This window comes from Eurosta solidaginis, chromosome 1 (assembly GCF_040869045.1).
Source record: "Eurosta solidaginis isolate ZX-2024a chromosome 1, ASM4086904v1, whole genome shotgun sequence".
NCBI classification, from domain to species: domain Eukaryota; kingdom Metazoa; phylum Arthropoda; class Insecta; order Diptera; family Tephritidae; genus Eurosta; species Eurosta solidaginis.
This window is the reverse complement of record NC_090319.1, coordinates 11951557-11975064: the sequence shown is the minus strand read 5'-3', so window position 1 is coordinate 11975064 and position 23508 is coordinate 11951557. Positions and strand designations below refer to the sequence as shown.

General features: G+C 33.8%; 2 protein-coding genes across 12 annotated transcripts in view; one reads left to right on the top strand and one right to left on the bottom strand.

The window, feature by feature from the left end:
- Mf (myofilin) overlaps positions 1–7078 on the bottom strand; it is a 50634-nt gene extending 43556 nt beyond the window's left edge. For 10 of the 11 annotated variants that reach the window (XR_010952253.1, XR_010952252.1, XM_067780296.1 and 7 more), the window contains exons 1-2: positions 6933–7078; positions 2707–2887 (exon numbers count right to left, since the gene is read on the bottom strand). Coding sequence is in view for 9 of the 11 variants with exons in the window: in XM_067780296.1 (XP_067636397.1) it covers positions 2707–2797 (91 nt within the window). In the remaining 2 variants the exon portion in view is untranslated. Of the gene's footprint in view, positions 1–2706; positions 2888–3358; positions 3579–6932 lie in introns of those variants that run through there. The other variant, XM_067780306.1, reaches the window with a different exon arrangement.
- Positions 1–23508, top strand: part of Gyc88E (Guanylyl cyclase at 88E) — a 282867-nt gene that overhangs the window by 151811 nt on the left and 107548 nt on the right. The gene's annotated exons all lie outside the window — the stretch shown is intronic.

Here is a 23508-nt window from a genome sequence, read left to right as displayed (position 1 = left end):
AAAACAACCCCATTTGGTAGCATCTACGCCAATAACTGAATGTAATATAAATACTGCACAACTTGGATTGATAGTAGATAAACAAAAACCAGGTTTCGGCAATACCAATGACGGCAACACTGCTCGTAGGTTTATCGAAAATTCTGAGGCTAGTGCTGAGATTACGGAATTGGGTGTTACGCTCATCAAAAGATTCGACACTCTCCTTCACGCATTAGCATCATAAATATCTAAAGATTTGAAACGTTTGCGGTCGAGACTAAAAAACTATACATAGATCTCTATCCATGGTTTAATATGCCTGTTACAGTTCATAAAATCTTAGTACATAGTACTGGTATTATAAAATCAGCAATTTTACCTATTGGTCAACTTTCTGAGGAAGCACAGGAAGCCCGTAACAAAGATTTGCGACGATTCAGGGATGTTAACACACAAAAGCAGTCACGTGAAGCCACGAATAGAGATCTTATGAATATGTTGCTTATAACATCGGATCCTTTAGTTAACAGTTTTAGGGAGATACCTAAGAAAAAAATTAAAAGTCTGACTTCAGAAGTCTTAAATTTACAGCCCCCCCTCCCTCCCCCCCCCCCCCCCCCCCCGATAATGTTCAGGAGTCAATAAATACCCCAGTTGTTTCAAGCTTTCACAGTAGTGTTGCTGATTCTCATGACTATTCCACAAGTAACTCATCGAATGAAAGTGATGATAGCGAATAATAACATACCCTGCAAAAATTGTTGGATTACGTGTTCCATTTTCTTCATGTTGGAGTACTCTAACAATACTCCTTTGCAATGGGTTTGAGGACCATCACCCGATCATTGCTCGTTTTTTAACGACCGTGATCACGACACGATGACGATCGAACAGAGTTGCCAAAAGTAAAATATTGCATGCAAATAACTGATAATAAAATTTTACTATGACAACTCTGATAAAATGCAACCGTGCACTGGTTTTATGTATACATACTATAGTATGATTTTGTATGAATAGAGATTAGTTTTGGAACTCTCCTAAGGGAGTATTCCTTACACTATTTATGGAGTACTTGCGTTTTTTGAAGGGTAATTATAAAAGATAACCTACCCTATAACTTTTTGTTGGATCAGGTTTTATTTAATTTAAATCTATTGTCTTTTCCACTTTGTATGATACTTTACTTTTAAATTTTTGTAATAAGTAATTTTCACATAATTAATTTAATTATTTACATTGTTATTATTATTATTGTAATTCACTTTTACATTCCTGACTGGTACTATAAAATAATTTTGTAAAAATTGTAGTGCCAGGATAAATACTTATCAAATAAATACAAAATATGTATGTACATATGTACAGTACCTCACATAAATAAGTAGACACCCCTTTTTCGACAATTCTTACAATTTTCGCTTTCGAAAATTTATTTTAACTAATTTCCTATAAGAAAATTTGTCACGATCTATAACAAAATCTAAATTATATTTAAAAAATTCGACGAATTTTCATAAAAAATTTTAATTTATTTTCCGAATTTTTAGAATTTTTTAAAGTATTGAGATTTGTAGTACATTCAATTAAAGTACAATAAAGTAATATTCTTAAGTCCTTTAAATTTTTTTGGATCTATGTCACTTATTCACATGAGTTACTCTATATGATATAAGCAAATGTATGAACATATGAAGTAAAATTTTGGAAAAAAATAAAAAAAAAGAACATATGGCTGAAAAAAATGACGTAATTGTAATAAATGACTGCATATGAAACGGAAAATCTCATAAAATAATTTTGTCCAGCTAGCTTGTTCTACACGAAACACTGTGAGACGGACGGACAGACCGACATGGCTATATCAACTCAGTTCGTCGCCCTGATCAATTCGGTATACTTAATGGTGAGTCTATCTTCTATATTTCTCAACGTTACAAACATCGGACTAAAATTAATATACCATTTCATGTTCATGAAAGGAATAAAAATAGAAGACCCAGTAGACGTTGTGCTGCCCCAATTTTGGTGTATCTGCATGACTTTTAGTAAGTTTTTATACTTCCCATAACACCTCTCCAGTTATTCGTTACCTTCTACCTTTCTCTCCCTGTCGGTGTTTCTCTCTCCCTTCCTCTCTATATCTCTCTCTGTTTTCATCCCTCTCTCAATATTCCTCTACTTCCCTCTCACCCGATTTATCTATCTCTCCATTTTCGTCTAAATCTGTCGCAATCTTTATCAGTAAAACGCGATAACATGCGAAAAGATGTTGGCCTTCTCTTCCAATTTGCGTCGTGCTCCTTATAATTTCTCCTGATGAGCTCTATGTACTTTACGCAGATACGAACATAGTACACGGAATAAAAGCTTAAAGGCTTCGCTGGCTAGGTCATAGGAAGTGGAAGACCTCCACTGGGTTGGAAGGTGTAGTTATCGTGAAAAAGGAATAGCTGATCGCTTAGATCGCCCGTTAAAGGCCAATTAATGAAGATGATGATTTCTCCACCTTATATATATTATCTAGGTGCGAATATATGAAACTATTGCAGAAAGTTACTTTGCTTATTTTTTTATAGTTTAAGCGCTTATCGTGCAAAAAGTGCGGCATATACATACATGAGCGCAATTGTCATGGATGGATTGCTAAAGGTCTTACTTAGAATGTAGTGCATTCAAACAATATGTCTTTTCCTCTTTTTATTTATGATATTTTTGACTCACCCTTCAGTGATCTGATGTACGACTGCCAGAATTTCGCCTTCTTGCTGGGGGACTCATTACGACCAATCATTTCCAAATGACTTTTAAACATTTTGATGGATGTTCTGTTGCTTCTTTAAGAACAAGAAGTTTATTTTATGATTTAAAGTTTACGTAGGTTCGATGTCAATTTTCTCGTTCGCTGTAATAAAAAAAGAAAGGCAATTCATGTTAAAACATGCAGTGTTTGGCGATGAACTCAAAAAATGTACATATATATTAGGGTTGGTCAAATTTATTGTTGAAAAGGCACATCCAGTTTCTGAATCTATGGGTCATTCTGAGTAATATTGTCCATGGAACCATAGGTCTGAAACGAATTTCGAGCCTCCCTAAATTTGTTAGAAAATTGTATATCCCAATCCGAATAGCTGCTCTCACAAATAAAATACATGAAAATAAATGTCAAATTCGGATTTGGATTGGGATATAAAATTTTCTAACAAAATTGGGGAGGCACAAAATTCATTTCAGACCTATGGTCCCGTGGACAATATTACTCAGTATGACCCATTGTTTCAGAAACTGGATGTGCACCTGAAGTTTTTTTCCCCATTTTTCATTTTTATGTCATAAGTAGTTTTTAAACATTTTAACTATTCCCAAACATTACTTTTCTTCTTGTTTTCGTTTATTTGTAATTCTGCTTCTGTTGTGTTTTTTTTTTTGTTTTTTCAGATTGGCAAGGATAATTCTAGCAGAAAACTTCTCATTACTTAAGACGACAAGATCACCGTGCACTAAAAATATTTTTTATTCAATAACGAAAAATGTTCACAACTTTCAGAAATATTTTGGCAAATTCGCACACAAACAGACATATGTATGTATTTCATATAGATAATGCTCAAATATGAGTAAGTGGCAACAAAAAATTATGAGACGCCAAACGAACGAATGTAGGCTAAAATAACAATACAGAAAGCTTTATTTGCGAGCGTGTGGAAATAGTCCGAATCAGTAGATGAAGCCAAATGCTCAAAGCTTACAGAAAATTTAAATGCACATACATGTACTGTATGCCGTCACTAAGGGTGCTTAAGGTGTTGGTGAACGTATTGCTCTTGCTCTCACGCTGATCGTGCTGCTGGTATTGTTGGTGCTGCAGGCATAAATGTTGGTTGTCGTGGTGTTGGTGAGGACGTGGATTTTAGGCTGAACGTATAGCTATATATTTGTGTAGCCTATTGGTAAAGCCGATTGGAGGGGGCAGCGTTCAACAAGACGTGTGGCAGCTAAAATTTATGGTTATTTTTAAATGTCCTTGAGATGAATATTTTCACTGTGCGCCAGTATTTGAATGAATTAAGAAATCGGCTTTTTGTTTGAATATGTAAAGTAGCATGTATGTCTGTACGAATGTGATTTGTACAATGGCGCTGCGGCCACTTGTCGAGGCCGATCTTGAGCGTTCCGAAATCTTTAGATATGCTTGATGACATATTTCAGTATATTGATTTTCTAGGCTTCTTTTTTTTCGTTATTTGTAGGCAAACATATTTCTTTATGAGCTGTAAGTATTAAGCGTGATATATATTCATTTAAATAAATAACCTCCGAAAAGATTTTAGGCCGTGCTTTTCTTCCGATTTTCCTTGGCTTCTTTAATTTTTCCTATAAATTGGTGCGACGGAAGCTACATGATTTACGCCTACTTCGAACGGCATTTGCAAAACAGTTGAGTTTTCACCGGAAAGCTGAACAGAAATACATTCGGAGTGTTTGCCAAATCACTGCTGAGGAGCGACCCCGCTTGGAAACACTTGTTTTAAAATGTTTGATGTTGCTTTGCGCGGAAATTCTACCCAAGTTCTTCGGTGTGGTAGGCGGAGCACGCTAACATCACACCACTACCGGCCGCTAAAGTAAGAGAAAGAAACGATAACATTTTTTCAGCGTAGTGCCATCTTTAGCTTTGTGTACAAAACTAGTGTGCTATCTTATCCGTCAACTGTCTGACAAGATGTTCAAAATGTTTACTTTTATGCGTTTTGGCAGCAATTTGACAGGATGTTCAATATGGCGAGGCACACGGTCGGCTTTCTTCAGCGGGTGACAGAATGAGATACAGTATACTTACTTAAAAAATCGGGTGATCTAGTCTTTTTGTAATTTTGACGTCTATGCAGAAGATATCACATTTGTTCTATCCGCAATGATCTTAAGTGCCATGTAGCCAAATAGCACCCATAATATCCGTTTCATAGCCATCTTGAAAACGAAAAAATTGTTTCAACGTTCTGCCATCTTCAGTGGCATGTATTTTCTTTAATTTATTTTATTTGATTTTATTTATTTTCTATCATTATATTTTATTTCATTTCTTTTATGTTTGTTTATTTCAATTTATTTAAATTTTAATTTTAGTTTATTTTATTTTTTTTTTCATTTTATTTTGTTTGACTTCATTTTATTAGATTTTAATTTATAATATTTTTTTTATTCTACTAGAATTTATTTTTATTTTTGTAACTATCATTCTATTTAATTTTTATTATTATTTTCTTATTGAGTAAAAAAAAATTGTTTGTTTAATTTTTTTAACCCTAGAATATCATACTTATTTTTAATACGTAAACATCATACTTCGTCGAATCGACTACGGTAATATTTAAAAGGGTACAAAGGATGTCTTCTGTTTAAAAAAATGTTTAAATTTGTATTAATAAATTCTTTTTAATGTATTTTAATGAAGTAAGACAAAAACAGTTTAGCTTTTTAATATTATCTATACAAAAAATCAGCAAAAAAACATATATAATTTAAGGAGAAAAACCAAAAACAAAAACATGTTTTTTGTTAAATATTTTTTTTTTTTTGCTTTTTATTGACAAACATTTTTTTTTTCAATGCATTTTTACTTTTTGATTTTAATTTACGTTATTTGTATTTTAAGTTTATCTTCCTTTGTTATATTTCGTTTTATATTTATTTTTATTATACGCTTCTTTATGTTTTGTTTTCCATTATTTAAGTTTTACTAATATTTAATTTGGTTAATTTTGAGCTTAAAAAATATCTTAATATTTTGGTACTATTTTGTTATTGGTTTTTGTACTTTTTATTTATATGTTATTAACTTAGGGTTTTCCTAGTTTAGAAATTTTTTATTAGTTTAATTCTGGTTTTATACTAATTGTACTTTATAATCATAATTTTTTTTTTTGCTTGTACTATCCTATATATTTTTTTTTCTTCGCATTTTGTTTTATAAATATTTTGAACTTATTTCAATTTTGGAAGTTTAATTTTGTTGTTTTAGTATTTAAATTTTTTTTTTTAATTTATATTTTCGAATTTTCATAGCAATTGTGTTTTCAGTATAATCCTAATTTTTACATTTTTGCCTTATTTTATTTAAAAATTCTAGTATTATTTTTAATATTTTTTTTTATTTTTTCAATTTTTATATTACAGTTTGTTTTTTATTATTTATGTATGTAATTTTATTTCTATATTAAAAAAAAAATTATTTTTCACCAGTTAAAAAACTACATATATTTGTACGCCAACATTGCTTGCCGTTGTTTTCCGATATTTCGCTGCTCTTATTTAATGCCGAAGCTTTTAGTTTTATTGTTGCTATTTTTTCCCATGCCATTTTTGGCAGACACACAAAATTTTTGAATAATTCATCGTTTCAATGTAAAACTTTTTCATAATTTGTGTATCATTTTCAAATGAGAATTGTTGCATATTAAAGAAAGAAATTACGTGGGTCTCAAAAATATAGATTTTTCTGCTGCGTCGTCTATTCTGTGCATTAAATTTATTTTAATATTTGAAAAAAAAATTTTTTAAGATATTTTCGTTAAACTTTTTAAAATTTTTGTATATAAAATAGCAATTTATTTGTGTGAATTGCTCTTTTCCATCACACAATTTTTTCTTAAGCACATCAGTTCTTAAATTTTTTCAATATTATTTTCAATAAAGTTACAAATTTTTACGCAATTTCACATTTTTGCACAAAAAGCGCGCACTCTTATTTTTTGTGTTAAAAAAGTGCTTCTTAATATTTAGTGTTTGGTTTTTTTATAGACTAGCAAGTTTTTTGTTTTTTCATTTTAAATTGCACTTTGATTAAAAATACTTCACTTTCTCTGTAAAATCTGTTTGCTTCCTCTAAATTTTATATTTTTTATTTAGTATTGCTAATTACATTTTTAAATTAATTAATTTCTTACATTCTTATTTACTCCTACTAAAAAATAGCGATCTATCCTCAACGAAGAATTTTTTCAAACTGTTCGATGTTGAAAATCAGCTTCAACAATTTCATTCGGTCTATCACAGATATTTTCTTTAATTGCCTTAGTATATATGAAATCTCACAAATATATATGTGCTGAGCAAACTCTAAAACACTCACATGCACACTCGCATAGTACTTACGTTTGTGTGTATGCAAACAATTAAAAAGAAATGTTAATGTGTTTGTGGCAAAAAGCTTTTTCGCCAACGCTCTTAAGATTTTTTTTATTAATTTGTATTTGTATTTGTTTCATTAAATTTTGTATGCATATATCTAAAATTATATATCCTCCCACGATTTGTGTACATCTAGCACCGCTCAGCTACATCCGCGAATATTTAAACTATTTTTGTTATATTTTTGTTTTTATTTTGTTTTTCACTTTTTTTTTTGTTGTAACTTCTATCTCATTTCAAAAATTTTGATTATTTCTTTTTGAAAACCAAAACCTTGAAAAGTCTTTCAAAGAGATCTCCCCGGACATGGTATGTACCATTGGCAGTTAATGCTCTCTCACACATACATACGCGCGCATGGGTAAACTACTCGTGCCAATTTTCCGATCGCAATTATGACAGTGTAATAATTTTTTGATAGCTTGCATTTTTAAATGCAAAAAAAAAATTATTTAAAATCAATGCTGTATTTTCATTAGTTTATAGCGCTCACTATCTGATATACAAAGTGTTTGCTAATTTTTATTACCAAAAAATTTTTTTTGAAATTATACGCAATTATTGCAAACTGCCTGCTTATTTTAAACAAAAAATACTAACCCTTTCAGCTATTTAATTTTTGCATTTTTCTTTTAATATTCATGTATATAATAAAAATTTTCGCTTCCATTACTGGCTATAAATTTGCGTTATGATAAACAAAAATTAAAGACGTAACTACGTCAAATTTGATCTTGAACGCTACATTGACCTCCTTTTCTCTTAATCACGCTGCGCGCCAACAACCCTCTCAATCGTGGACTCTATCCAGCGTTGTCTAGCCTGCTCACTCTTCAAGTTTTCATAGGCAACAATCGGTTGTTAAAATATAAGAAAATATACATATATGTACAGGTTTTATTATAAATATATGTACATACCCATAGAAAATATTTTGTATATATCATACTAAACTACCTACATACATACAAATATACATACTTCCGTCTGTTTAATTTTTTGCTTCATAATATCATGCGATCATGAACTGAGACTATTTTAATTTTTATACTCAGCGTGCTTTGCACACAGAGTATATTAACTTTGATTGGATAACGGTTGGTTGTACAGGTATAAAGGAATCGAGATAGATATAGACTTCCATATATCAAAATCATCAGTATTGAAAAAAAATTTGATTGCGCCATGTCCGTCCGTCCGTCCGTCCGTTAGCACGATAACTTGAGTAAATATTGAGATATCTGGACCCAGAATAGATTGGTATTGAAAATGAGCGAAATCGGACGATAACCACGCCCACTTTTTATATATAAAAAATTTTGGAAAACACAAAAAACCTGATAATTTAGTAAATAATACACCTAGAATGTTGAAATGGCCGCGCCCACTTATGATAAAAACAATTTTACAAATATTATTAATCAAAAATCGTTAAACCTATCATAACAAAATTCGGCAGAGAGGTTGCCGTTACTATAGGGTATGATTTGAAGAAAAATTTACGAAATCGGTTAAGGACCACGCCCAATTTTATATAAAAGATTTTAAAAAGAGTCGTGGACGAATAAAATAAGCTATATCTTTGCAAAAAAGAGCTTTATATCAATGGTATTTCATTTCCCAAGTGGATTTATAACAATAAATAGGAAAAATTTCAAATTTCAAAAAATGGGCGTGGCACCGCCCCTTTTATGACTAAACAGTTTTCTATGTTTCGGGAGCCATAACTTGAAGAAAAATTAACGGATGGTAATAAAATTTGGTACACAAGTTTTCCCTATAGCAGGAAATATTTTTAGGAAAAATGGACGAGATCGGTTAAAGACCACGCCCACTTTTATATACAAGAATTTTGAAAGGGTCGTAGACGAAAATAATAATCTATATCTTAGCGAAAAAGAGCTTTGTGTCAATAGAATTTTACTTTTTAAATTGAATTATAACATTAAATTGGAAAATATAAAAATTTTTGAAAATGGGTGTGGCACCGCCCCTTTTATGACTGAGCAATTTTCTATGTTTCGGGAGCCATAACTCGAAGAAAAATTAGCATATCGTAATGAAATTGTATACACATATTTTCCTTATAGCAGAAAATATTTCTAGTAAAAATGGACGGGATCGGTGAAAGACCACGGCAACTTAGATAAAAAACAAGTTTAAAAGGGTCGTAGACTAGAATAATAAGCTATAACTTAGCAAAAAATTGTTTGGATTAATGATGTTTCACTTATCAAGTTTTATTGTAAGAGGAAATGGGGAGACATTTTTTTTAAACGGGCGGTGCCACGTGTTATGTAGAAAAGTAATTTATCTGAAATGAAATGTACAATTGAAGCTCACGCTGAGTATATAATGTTCGGTTACACCCGAACTTAGACACCTTTACTTGTTTAGTTTACATTTCCATACGAAAATTATATTTATTTGTAAACAATAATAATTTTTCACATTTAGCGTTGATGCTGCAAGGACTAAGCTCTTTAACGGGCCACGGGGTAGTGTCCAATTCTCACTCGGGTTTAATTTTATCTATCAGAGCTTCCTTTCCCACCCAAAGGAGCTATCACGCCGATGAGTGCACGATAATAGCAAACATTTCTAGTCCTACAACAACCGAGCTGTAAACAAACAATCATATCACTAGTATTTCCTGTTTTTTTCCCACCGCCTGACTTGGCACTATCACCAACCAAACACCTTTTGACGTTATTCACGGCGTGGACGTGGCAAATGTCGAAAATACTGGACATCCACGTCGATGGCGTTGCACCTCCGACAGACGGACAACCAAAAATCCTAACATGGACATAAGGCATCGTTTCGGCAAATACAATGAAAAAGTGGGCAAAGTCCTATGCCGCTAGATGCCCGGCGAACCCTGTTCTCAGAGAAGAGTACCCAAAACTCGCAGAAGGTGAATGCAGACACCACAGGGATACGCGCGTCGCTCTGGAACCACCTTAAGTTTAAACTCTTACTGACCGAGAATCAACTCCGACACACGCAATATATGTTCTGCATGCTTCAGTCCAGCATCTGGAAAAATTTGTATTCGCGATATAATAAAGTCATCTATAGTACCAAAAAAGGAACATTAAACAACGTTCACTGTTTGTTTCACTAGAGCCTTCAAAACTATCGATTTGCAATCGGAGTTATTCCTAATCATTACCGGCGTGCTATGGATTTGTTATCGATTATCTATCAATGATTTATCAAAAGTTGTCGGTTTCGTATCGAAAAGATATCGACTTGTTATCGGAGTTTCACCAATTTGCTCTGTTTTCGAAGAATTATCGAAAAACTTAACGTAGTGCCATCAACTTGTTATACACGTATTATCGATTTGATAACGATGGGTCATCTGTGCCCAGCAGCGAATATAGGAGAGAGTCATGCAAAGCTATAGTTTCGTACTAAAGGCTTAACGACCACCTTCGAAGTGATGCTAATCGGATGCACAGTGGGATAGCTGGCAATCATCCTATATTGTTTAAGTCTGAGCAATATGCATTTTAATTTGGTTAGGTTAGGTTAGGTTCAAGTGGCTGCCGTACGCATCGGCGCATCGGAGCACCTAGGCCTTTATAGGCCCATTGTGAAACCGCACGGATTTGTTCCTACTCTCCTACTCCACTTCGTTGAGTTTGTGAAGCTAACTAAGCGTCGTGTATTGACCTCAGCTATATCAGTCAGAACTACGTGAAACATCTTGGCCATAAAACGTTGCCTTCTTCTACCTGGCGCTGACCATTCGCAGAGTAGATGCCTAACAGTTTCAGACTCTTTTTCGTTGCCGCAGCTTCTACAATAATTATTAAATGGAGCGCCAATCCTGTCCGCATGCGGCCCAATGCAAACGTGAACAGTGAGAAGACCTTCAACTAAGGAAAGATCTCTCTTACCGAGAGTGAGAAGCTCTTGTGATCTCTTCTCATTCCATTCCGGCCATGTTAGTTTTTCCGTGTGGCATCTATCATGATGCCTCCACCTGGCTCCCGCTTCCATTAGTAGAGCCTCCTTTATCTTGAGCTTGCAGGTATTTTAATTAATCAATCAAAGAAAATGACGGTTTCAGAACTTACTACGACTGAACCAGTTAACAAAGCGCTGAAAAGGTCTGCAAGGGGACAACTCGTAGGACATCACAATGTTAAAAGTGTCAGTTGAAAATATTTCGAGGTACAGAATTAGATTGGTACCATTTCTAAGTTCGATAGTTTTGCGATAGTTCGAAACTAGTGTGCGTCACTGCATTGTTAGTTATGAAAGAGATACTAACAAAACTTCAATATAAAATCACTGAAACCAATAAGAAGCTGATGGACTCGGCGATAACAAGTCGAGTCCAAACGATAACTCAACGATGTTAACATATTTTTTTTAAATTATTTAATTAATTTTAAATAAATGACTGTGTGCATGTGTGACTTAAAACTTCATTTTCGTAATATTGTTAAAGTTTATAAAAAAAAGGTTATATTTGTTTATAGCATTCCAAAATGTTACTCATACGCCCTGGCACACGCACATGGGTGAATATCGTACTGCGGCAATTGGAAAAACAAAGGCACTTTTTGAAGGAGTAACGTGTTTGATTGAAAAAAAACACTTAGTAAACAAAATGAGCGTAACATGAGTAAATCAGTCATATTTAGCTAATTTAAACTACGAACTTGTTGAAGGTCAAACGGCGGTTTTTTTTAGCAAACAAAACAGCTAAAAGTAGCTTATATAGCAGCGCTGCCATTGAAAATTTTTCAAAATCCCCAAAGATTTATTAAAAAATAACTCATTTGGAAAAAAATACTAAGAAAGAAAGCAGCAAGTGAGGTGACACACAATTTGCAGACACAAAGGTGAAAGTTCAAAGAGTCAAGGAGTTAACCAAAACCAAACCAAAAACAAGTAAAGAAGGTTAAGTTCGGGTGTAACCGAACATTAAATACTCAGTTGAGAGCTATGGTGACAACATAAGGGAAAATAACCATGTAGGAAAATGAACCGAGGGAAACCCTGGAATGTGTTTGTATGACATGTCTATCAAATGAAAGGCACTAAAGAGTATTTTATGAGGGAGTGGGCCATAGTTCTATAGGTGAACGCCATTTAGGGATATCGCCATAAAGGTGGATCAGGGTTGACTCTAGAATTTCTTTGCACGATATGGGTATCAAATGAAAGGTGTTAATGAGTATTTTAAAAGGGAGTAATCCTTAGTTCCATAGGTGGACGCCGTTTCGAGATATCGCCATAAAGGTGGACCAGGGGTGCCTTGGAATTTGTTTATACGATATGGGTATAAAACTAAAGGTATTAATGAGGGTTTTAAAAGGGAGTGGTGGCAGTTGTATAGGTGGTCGCCTTTTCGAGATATCGCCATAAAGGTGGACCCGGAGTGACTCTAGAATGCGTTTGTACAATATGGGTATCAAATAAAAGGTGTTAATGAGTATTTTTAAAAGGGAGTGGGTCTTCGTTCTTTAGGTGTTCGCTTTTTCGATATATCGCCATAAAGGTGGACCAGGGGTGACTCTAGAATATGTTTGTACGATATGGGTTTCAAATGAAAGGTGATAATGAGTATTTTAAAAGGGCGTGGGGCTTAGTTCTATAGGTGGACGCCTTTTCGAGATATCGCCATAAAGGTGGACCAAGGGTGACTCTAGAATGTGCTTGTACGATATTGGTATCAAATTAAAGGTATTAATGAGAGTTTTAAAAGGGAGTGGTGGTAGTTGTATATGTGAAGGCGTTTTCCAGATATCGACCAAAATGTGGACCAGGGTGACCCAGAACAGCATGTGTTGGATACCGCTAATTCATTTATATATGTAATACCTGCCAAGATTTCAAGGGTTTTTTATGTCGCACTGCAGAACTTTTTCGTTATCTTCTACTTAATATGGTAGGTTACAAAGTTTTTTCTAAAGTTATATTTCGCGTCAATAAACCAATCCAATTTCCATGTTTCATCCCTTTTTTCGTATTTAGTATAGAATTATGGCATTTTTTAATTTTTCGTAAATTTCGATATCGAAAAAGTGGGCGTGGTCATAGTCGGATTTCGTTCATTTTTTATACAAAGCTAAAGTGAGTTCAGATAAGTACGTGAACTAAGTTCAGTAAAGATATGTCGATTTTTGCTCAAGTTATCGTGTTAAGGGCCATGCGGAAGGACAGACGGAAGACTGTGTATAAAAACTGGGCGTGGCTTTAACCGATTTCGCCCATTTTCTCAGAAAACAGTTAACGTCGTAAAATCTATGCCCCTACCAAATTTGAGAAGGATTGGTAAATTTTTGTTCGACTTATGGCATTTAAAGTATCCTAGACAAATTCAATGAAAAAGGGCGGAGCCACGCCCATTTTGAAATTTTCTTTTATTTTTGTATTTTGTCGAACCTATTTATTACTGGAGTTGAATGTTGACATAATTTACTTATATACTGTAAAGATATTAAATTTTTTGTTAAAATTTTACTTTAAAAAAAATTTTTTTTTAAAGTGGGCGTGGTCCTACTCCGATTTTGCTAATTTTTATTAAGCGTACATATAGTAATAGTAGTAACGTTCCTGCCAAATTTCCTCATGATATCTTCAACTACTGCCAAATTACTGCTTGCAAAATTTTAAATTACCTTCTTTTAAAAGTGGGCGGTGCCACGCCCATTGTCCAAAATTTTACTAATTTTCTATTCTGCGTGATTAGTTCAACCCACCTACCAAGTTTTATCACTTTATCTCTCTTTAGTAATGAATTATCGCACTTTTTCGGTTTTTCGAAATTTTCGATATCGAAAAAGTGGGCGTGGTTATAGTCCGACATCGTTCATTTTAAATAGCGATCTAAGATAAGTGCTCAGGAACCTACACACCAAATGTCATCAAGATACCTAAAAATTTACTCAAGTTATCGTGTTAACGGACGGACGGACGGACGGACGGACATGGCTCAATCAAATTTTTTCTCGATCTTGATGATTTTGATATATGGAAGTCTATATCTATCTCGATTCCTTTATACCTGTACAACCAACCGTTATCCAATCAAACTTAATATACTCTGTGAGCTCTGCTCAACTGAGTATAAAAATATGATAATTAGAAAATAAGAATACACAGAACCCAGAAGTGGAGTATAAAGAGTAGGGAACAGGTGAAGGAGTGGGAAAACCAAGCTGAAACAAAAAGAACACGACGATCTTTCTTCAAAAAATATATCAAATCGTACAAAGTGTATTACGTTAAACTTAGGAAATTTAGTATAGCTGGTATATAAAAAAACGAAGAAGTTCACAGAATTCGAACACAATGTAGTTCATATAACTTCAGAATTGTATTGTTGATGATGTCGGGATTGACGCGATTGTAATCACCATTCTAGGGGTTTGATTTAAAATTATTAGCTTTAAATCTATTCGCCTTTGCTCGTAGTTTAAAAAAAGAATTTTATTGTTGATGATATCGAGATGAACGAGATTTTGAACACCATATTGTTGATAGGTCGACAATGACTAGTTTTAAATCTATCATATTTTTTCTCACAGTTGGAAATTTTCAACGTGCAGGGGTTAGAGTATATTATTGAGTATGTTATGTTGTTGTTGTTGTTGTTGTAGCGATAAGGTTGCTCCCCGAAGGCTTTGGGGAGTGTTATCGATGTGATGGTCCTTTGCCGGATACAGATCCGGTACGCTCCGGTACCACAGCACCATTAAGGTGCTGGCCCGACCATCTCGGGAACGATTTATGTGGCCACATTAAACCTTCAGGCCATCCCCTCCCTCCCCTACCCCAAGTTCCATAAGGAGCTTAGGGTCGCCAGAGCCTCGTCTGTTAGTGAAACAGGATTCGCCGCGGATAGGTGAGGTTGACAATTGGGTTTGGAGAAGCTATATGTTGCGCTGGCAACCTGCAGGGTTGCGCTACACAGCCCCTTGAATCTGGTATTTTAGTCGCCTCTTACGACAGGCATACCTACCGCGGGTATATTCTGACCCCCCCTAACCCGCTGGGGTATTGAGTATGTTATCGGAATGAACGCTAGGTGGAGCAACACAGAATCAAATTTAATTGATAACTGTCGGAATGGACGTCATTTCAATATATACACAATTATCGCACAGCAATTCTCCCTGCGTTGCGTGTGAGGTTGGAAAGGACGGTTTTCCAAGACGCCCGCCTGAATTTTTTTTTTTTTAAATTATTTAATTATTATTTAAAAGTTCTCGTATCGTGAATTTGTAAGAAAAACTACAAAGGACTGCGACCAGAATTATGGCTATAGTGACGGTAACGGGGACGATATTTTTTTTGTAGTAATAGTGACGTGTAGGTTTACTTATACGATTATAGCTATAGTTGCGGTTAAAGTGAATGCTGCGCGTACGATTTTGGTCATAACTACCGTTACGTATATTGCAACATATGAAAGCTACAAGCTTCAAGTACTCGTGAAGTAGTTATGACTTTTTTCTCTCTTAATTTAAAATTTATGGGAGAAAAAAATTCGATTAAAAATATCCCTATATATAACCAATTTCTAGCGTTTGGTAAAGAACTCACAATGTGGCCACACTGTTTTAGAGACCTGAGGAGTCCACCCACGTATACACATACATATGAAATCAGCTGAGCAACAAACACATCAATTGCCAAAAAAATTATTCATTTGATAAAAATAAACCAATTCACCTGCTAATGATCAATCAAAATACAATAAAAGTAAGAGCCAATAAATTCTTGGCAAAATAATTTGATGATGCAAAAAAATAAATTGTAAGAATTCTTTATGTATATCTATGAATGTACATTTATATTAACATTGTTAAATATCAACGAACTTTTCAGTTTTTAGAAAGTTTTCACTTTGTTCAATCAGAGTGAAAGTTGTACTAACCTTATCGTATGTATGTTTATGGGTTTCTTACATATTTGTTTTTACGAATATTCTTATTGACATAGTGCAGTTGCCAGGTATTTCCCAAACGAATGGATTTCATAGCTAAATATTTACTTAGCTACATATTTGCCAACGCTTCTTTATTTTCTTAGTTTTTTATACTCAGAGTGCTTTGCACACAGAGTATATTAACTTTGATTGGATAACGGTTGGTTGTACAGGTATAAAGGAATCGAGATAGATATAGACTTCCATATATCAAAATCATCAGTATCGAAAAAAATTTAATTGAGCCATGTCCGTCCGTCTGTCCGTTAACAAGATAACTTTAGTAAATTTGGGGCATCTTGATGAAATTTGGTATGTAGCTTCCTGGGCACTCATCTCAGATCGCTATTGAAAATGAACCATATCGGACTATAACCACGCCTACTTTTTCGATATCGGAAATTTCGAAAAACCTAAAAAATGCGATAATTCATTACCAAAGATGGATAAAGCGATGAAACTTGCTAGTTACGTTGACCTTAAGACGCAGAATATAAAATTAGTAAAATTTTGGACAACCGGCGCATAGCCCACTTTTAAAAGAAGGTAATTTAAAATTTATGCAAGCTGTAATTTGGCAGTCGTTGAAGATACCAGGATGAAATTTGGCAGGAACGTTACTATTATCACTATATATGTGCTAAATTAGCAAAATCGGCCCACTTTTTAAAAAAAATTTTTTAAAAGTCAAATTTTAACAAAAAAATTAATATATTTACAGTATATAAGTAAATTATGTCAATATTCAACTCCAGTAATGATATAGTGCAACAAAAGACAAAAATAAGACAAAACTTTAAAATGGGAGTGGCTCCGCCTTTTTTCATTTGGGTTGCCTAGAATACTTTTAATGTATAAGTCGAACAAAAATTTACCAATCCTTGTGATATTTGGTAGGGGCATAGATTCTATAACGATAACTGTTTTCTGTGAAAAAGGGCGAAATCGGTTGAAGCCACGCCCAGTTTTTATACACAGTCGACCGTCTGTCCTTCCGCTCGGCCTTTAACACGATAACTTGAGCAAAAATCGATATATCTTTACTAAACTTGGTTCACGTACTTACCTGAACTCACTTTATCTTAGTATGAAAAATGAACGAAATCCGACTATGAACACGCCCTCTTTTTCGATATCGAAAATTACGAAAAATGAAAAAATGCCATAATTCTCTACCAGATACGAAAAAAGGGATGAAACATGATAATTTGATTGGTTTATTGACGCAATATTTAACTTTAGAAAAAACATTGTAAAATGGATGTGACACCTACCATATTAAGTAAAATAAAATGAAAAATTTCTACAAGGCGAAATCAAAAGCCCTTGGAATCTTGGCAGGAATACTGTTCGTGGTATTAAATATATAAATAAATTAGTGGTACCCGACATATGATTTTCTGGGTCACCATGGTCCACATTTTGGTCGATATCTCGAAAACGCCTTCACATATACAACTAAGGGCCACTCCCTTTTAAAACCCTCATTAATACCTTCAATTTGATACCCATATAGTACTAACACATTATAGAGTTATCCCTGGGCCACCTTTATGGCGATATCCCGAAATGGCGTCCACCTATAGAATTATGGCCCACTCCCTTTTAAAATACTCTTTAATACCTTCGATTTGTTACCTATGTCATACAAACATATTCCAGGGTTACCCTAGGTTCATTTTCCTACATGGTGAATTCCCCTTATTTTGTCTCCAAAGCCCTCAGCTGAGTATGTAGTGTTCGGTTACACCCGAACTTAGCCTTCCTTACTTGTTTAACATCAAATTTTTGTTTTTTTTTTTTACAAAAGTAAATAAAAGAAGACAAATGCTGCATGATGCACACCAGTAATTCTGTTCTTAAAAAATTGTATCAGCTATTTTTTTAATAATTTTTTTAACTTTAATAAATTTTTAGCAAAAACTATATAAAGCTAATTCGGAAATTGTTTTATTGATATTAGGGGAAAATTACAAAGTTTACAAACGGCGCACGGTGGGTGATTTAAACAATCTAGCTGGCCAAAATTAAAACAGCAGTTATTTCTGTTCAAGAAGTGGTTGTGTGACTTCATTGTTATGAAAGAAAGTATTTGACAGTAAATTCACAGTGTTCCGCGCAAAATTACTATGGATCGGGACCCCGGTTTCGGATGGAACCGGGGCCATTTTTTTGGCATTAGATGAGATATGTCAATATGGGTATCAAACGAAAAGTATTTTACTTCGCATTTCTATTAACATTTTTAATAAGGGTTGCTACTTAAGGTTGCTACCCCACCTTCTTTTTTATATTGCTTTGTATATCCACTGCCATCTCGGAAACGGCTTAACTGATTTGAATCAAATTTGGTACATCGATATAGTATTACATTTTAAGACTTTTCTCCTAGGTGTTGCCACTGAGGAGTTCTCACAAGGTTACCACCTTTTGCCAATAAGGCTATCAGTTTCTTAAAAAATAGATCACCACTCAAAAAATCGCGGGTATGCGCAGCCGTTTTTGTTATTAAACTTTGAAACAAACACAGGCTTATGTATTGCCAAAAAATTACTGACATGAAATGCCATGTAAAAAAAGATATAGCCTTTTGTTTGCAAGGTTTTTAAAAAATTGAATATTGAAAAGTATTAGTATTACAAGTAGAATAACTCAGTTAAAACATGTGGTTTAAAAATCTTAAGTATGAATTTTAAACATATTTACCTGTCCTAAAAGAAAATGTAACTAGATTTTATTAAGGATAAACAAGTGAACAAGTATTTAGGTTAGAAGGGAATATTGCTTTTTAATTCAAAAATACATCGAACTGCACACAATTTTATACAACTTCAGATGTGCGCGATTAGCTCGGTTGACGTTGCAAATGGGTTTTGGGGTATGTATACTTTTCAGTGGACATCTAGGAACGCCAGGGAGTATTTTAAAAAAAAAATTGAATATTTTGAAAAATCAACTTTTGGCCAGCTAGATTGATCAAATACCCCACCGTGCGGCGATGAATACTAAGACATGTTTCTGAATTTAATTTCTTCATCAGCCGTTGCTGGATGTACTGCTTATAAAAGCAATACTATAAACCCAATGTTACTAAGATCTTGGAGTGCGCCTATACTTATTTCACACAATTAAGGTTAAATATCATATAGCATACGTATGTACCTAAATAGTAAATAAAAGGAATAGCAACAAAATGAGAACACTTAAAGTCCAATTACAAAGCGAGCAGCGGCACATTCAAATGGCCGAGTGGATAGAGGCATCTGCCTTTACATTAGTATAAAGTATGAATGTTGAAGATTTCGAGTTCAAAACTGAGCTGCCGAGAAGCTAGTTGATGAAGAGGTGAAATTCAGAAACATGTCCTAGTAGCCATCGCCGTTTGTAAACTTTGTAATTTTTCTCTAATATCAATAACAAAAACTATTGTATAAAGCAATATGAGCATGTTTGGCTAATTAAAAACTGACTGATTACTGACTACTCAGCTTTCGCTGCTTTTATACCCTCTGTTGTCTCTTCCATCCATTTATCGTAAGGTCTAGTAACTTCGCGGAATTCATGCTTCTTTACCAGCCATATATGTACATGTATATTTGTAGTTTATAGTCTCTCGCATAGCCATATGCCTGTGTGACAATTGTATAAAGCAATATGAGCATGTATGGCTAATTAAAAACTGACTGATTACTGACTACTCAGCTTTCGCTGCTTTTATACTCTCTGTTGTCTCGTCCACCAATTTGTCCTAAGGTCTATTAACTTCGCGGAATTCATGCTTCTTTACCAGCCATATATGTACATGTATATTTGTAGTTTATAGTCTCTCGCATAGCCATATGCCTGTGTGACAATTGTATAAAGCAATATGAGCATGTATGGCTAATTAAAAACTGACTGATTACTGACTACTCAGCTTTCGCTGCTTTTATACTCTCTGTTGTCTCGTCCACCCATTTCTCCTAAGGTCTATTAACCTCGCGGAATTCATGCTTCTTTACCATCCATATATGTACATGTATATTTGTAGTTTATAGTCTCTCGCATAGCCATATGCGTGTGTGACAATTGTATAAAGCAATATGAGCATGTATGGCTAATTAAAAACTGACTGATTACTGACTACTCAGCTTTCGCTACGTTTGTACTCTCTGTTGTCTCGTCCACCTATTTTTCCTAAGGTCTATTAACTTCGCGGAATTCATGCTTCTTTACCAGCCATATATGTACATGTATATTTGTAGTTTATAGTCTCTCGCATAGCCATATGCGTGTGTGACAATTGTATAAAGCAATATGAGCATGTATGGCTAATTAAAAACTGACTGATTACTGACTACTCAGCTTTCGCTGCTTTTATACTCTCTGTTGTCTCTTCCACCCATTTCTCCTAAGCTCTAGTAACTTCGCGGAATTCGTGCTTGGTTATCAGCCATATATGTACATGTATATTTGTAGTTTATAGTCTCTCGCATAGCCATATGCGTGTGTAACAATTGTATAAAGCAATATGAGCATGTCTGGCTAATTAAAAACTGACTGATTACTGACTACTCAGCTTTCGCTGCTTTTATACTCTCTGTTGTCTCGTCCACCCATTTCTCCTAAGCTCTAGTAACTTCGCGGAATTCATGCTTCTTTACCAACCATATATGTACATGTATATTTGTAGTTTATAGTCTTTCGCATAGCCATATGCGTGTGTAACAATTGTATAAAGCAATATGAGCATGTCTGACTAATTAAAAACTGACTGATTACTGACTACTCAGCTTTCGCTGCTTTTGCACTCTCTGTTGTCTCGTCCACCCATTTGTCCTAAGGTCTAGTAACTTCGCGGAATTCATGCTTCTTTACCAACCATAAATGTACATGTATATTTGTAGTTTATAGTCTCTCGCAAAGCCATATGCGTGTGTATATGTGAGTACTACTTCGGCTGATGATCACATCTGTGTGTGAGTTATCTATTCGTTGCCTTGTATGTATGTGGGTAAATGATGATTAGTGTTTTTATGAAGCTTGCTTTAATGTTGCTGTGCCTTAGGATGTGAGATCAATTAGTGACGCTAATATTCGTCACAATATCTTAAAAAAAATGCAAAATTCTTATTTAAAGTTTTGGTCTAACAAAGCAATTGTTTGAAAACTACACGAACCTTTTTTTTCGCAAACGTTTTTGAAATCATTTTGCTAAGCCATCTTAAGAGATTGTTAAATTTTTTTTTTTTATTAAATAAAAATAATATAAAAAAATTTAAATAAACGAAATTTATTAAAAACTATTGCTGTTTATTTTTGTACTCGCAGGTGTATGTAGGTTAGGTTGAACTGTAAGTATATAAGCATTTTGCTTTTGAAATAAACAATAAGATGCGCAGAACCGCATTTTGCTTTAAGTTTGTAAAAAAGATGCTTGCTTTTTAACATTATGTTCACCTTTCAACTCAAAGTCAAGGTTGATATATACTTGTAGAATGTGTGGGTTTTCTGCTTCTATGTATGTAACAACTATTCATAGATAAGTGCTTACATTGTAGGGGCATGTGATTTGTGTATGCATGTATGTATAATTATGTTTATTTTAAAGATATTATGTATATAATATTTTCAATAGCAATTACGTCAATTTCTTTTGGCAAATATTTTGTGTTGTGATTTCTTTTTTTTTTTGTAAACAAAATTTATATTTAAAGCGTAAACTTAGTTAGCTTCTGCCTCAGATTTTTGATTAAAGAACACCTTATCTTAGAAAATATTTCAAAATTTCTTTATCTCATAACGTGTTGAACTTATAACGGAATCGGGAATTATTGAAACAAATACTGAGCGGGTTAGGGAGCCTAGAATGTAACCGAGGCAGTTATGCCTGTCGTAAGAGGCGACTAGAATGGTTCTCCCCATGAATCAGAAAACAAAAATTCAGAAACACATTTTGCCTCAGATTTTTGATTAAAGAACACCTTATCTTAGAAAATATTTCAAAATTTCTTTATCTCATAACGTGTTGAACTTATAACGGAATCGGGAATTATTGAAACAAATACTGAGCGGGTTAGGGAGCCTAGAATGTAACCGAGGCAGTTATGCCTGTCGTAAGAGGCGACTAGAATGGTTCTCCCCATGAATCAGAAAACAAAAATTCAGAAACACATTTTTTTAGAAAACATAAGGCAGAACCCTTTTTTCAGAAAGCCAAAATTCAGTAGTCAAAACTCAGAAACAAAAATTAAGAAATCAAATTTCAGAAGTCAAAATTCAGAAGTAAAATTTCAGAAGTCAAAATTCAGAAAGCAATCAGACAGCAAAAAAACATAAAATTTTGCATAAAACTTTCTTTACTTTCTGAATTTTGACTTCTGAAATTTTACTTCTGATTTTTTGTTTTTCAGCCTGGAACACAGCAACGTCGAAAGAAGGCGTTATATTCAATCGAATTATGGAATTATATAATATCGCCAAATTGGGTGAAGTCCGTACAAATAATTCCATCGAAAGGTGGCACAATGTCATTCGAAGTGCATTTGGGACACACCCTAACATATTTAATTTTATAAATAAAATAAAAAATAAAAAACGAACATGCAATAATAGAAACAAAACTGCAGCCATTTTCAGCTGGAGGCGAGCCATATCGGGAACGCAAGAAAAAATATAAAGACTTCGTTTTTTAATACTGTAAAGTCATAAAATCGCGGGTTCGAATCGAGCTCAAGGTCTAACAATAATTATTTTATCATTTTTATTGCTATGGTACTTTTTATATTAATTGAAACAACAAAAATTGTTAATACATCCCAGAGCACGGGGAAAAGTGTCAATAAAATGTGACACTATGGCATCATCGCCATAAACAAGTCCAATTTTCACAACTATTCTGCAACAGATGTCGCAGTGCTGTAAATATCAATTGGCAAGAAACAGGGCAGAAGTAGAAACAATGAAGACAAAAAACAACCGCTGTGATAGCTGAATGGTTATAGCGGCGGTGCCTAAAAGTTGCCGATGAAGGAATTTAGCAGTTCCCGAAATGGATCTATACAACGAGCTTTGCCAGTTTTCTAAATTTTTTTCTTTCTTCTATTCTAATTTAAATTTTTTTCAATTAAGAAAAAATGTATCATAACAATAATAATGATAAAATAAATATTGTTAGGCCTTCAGCTCGATTCGAACCCGCGATCTTACAAATCAGTAGGCCGATATAAAAACAAAAATTGTAAATTCATTTGAAAAGGATAACCGCGAAAAAAATTAGTTAATTACATGCTTGCTATTGCACACAATTCAAAGTTTTAGATTGCACTACTTTTTCTTTATACATAATTCCTTCCAAATAAATAAACGTTTTTGAATTTTGAGAAAAATTTTATGGG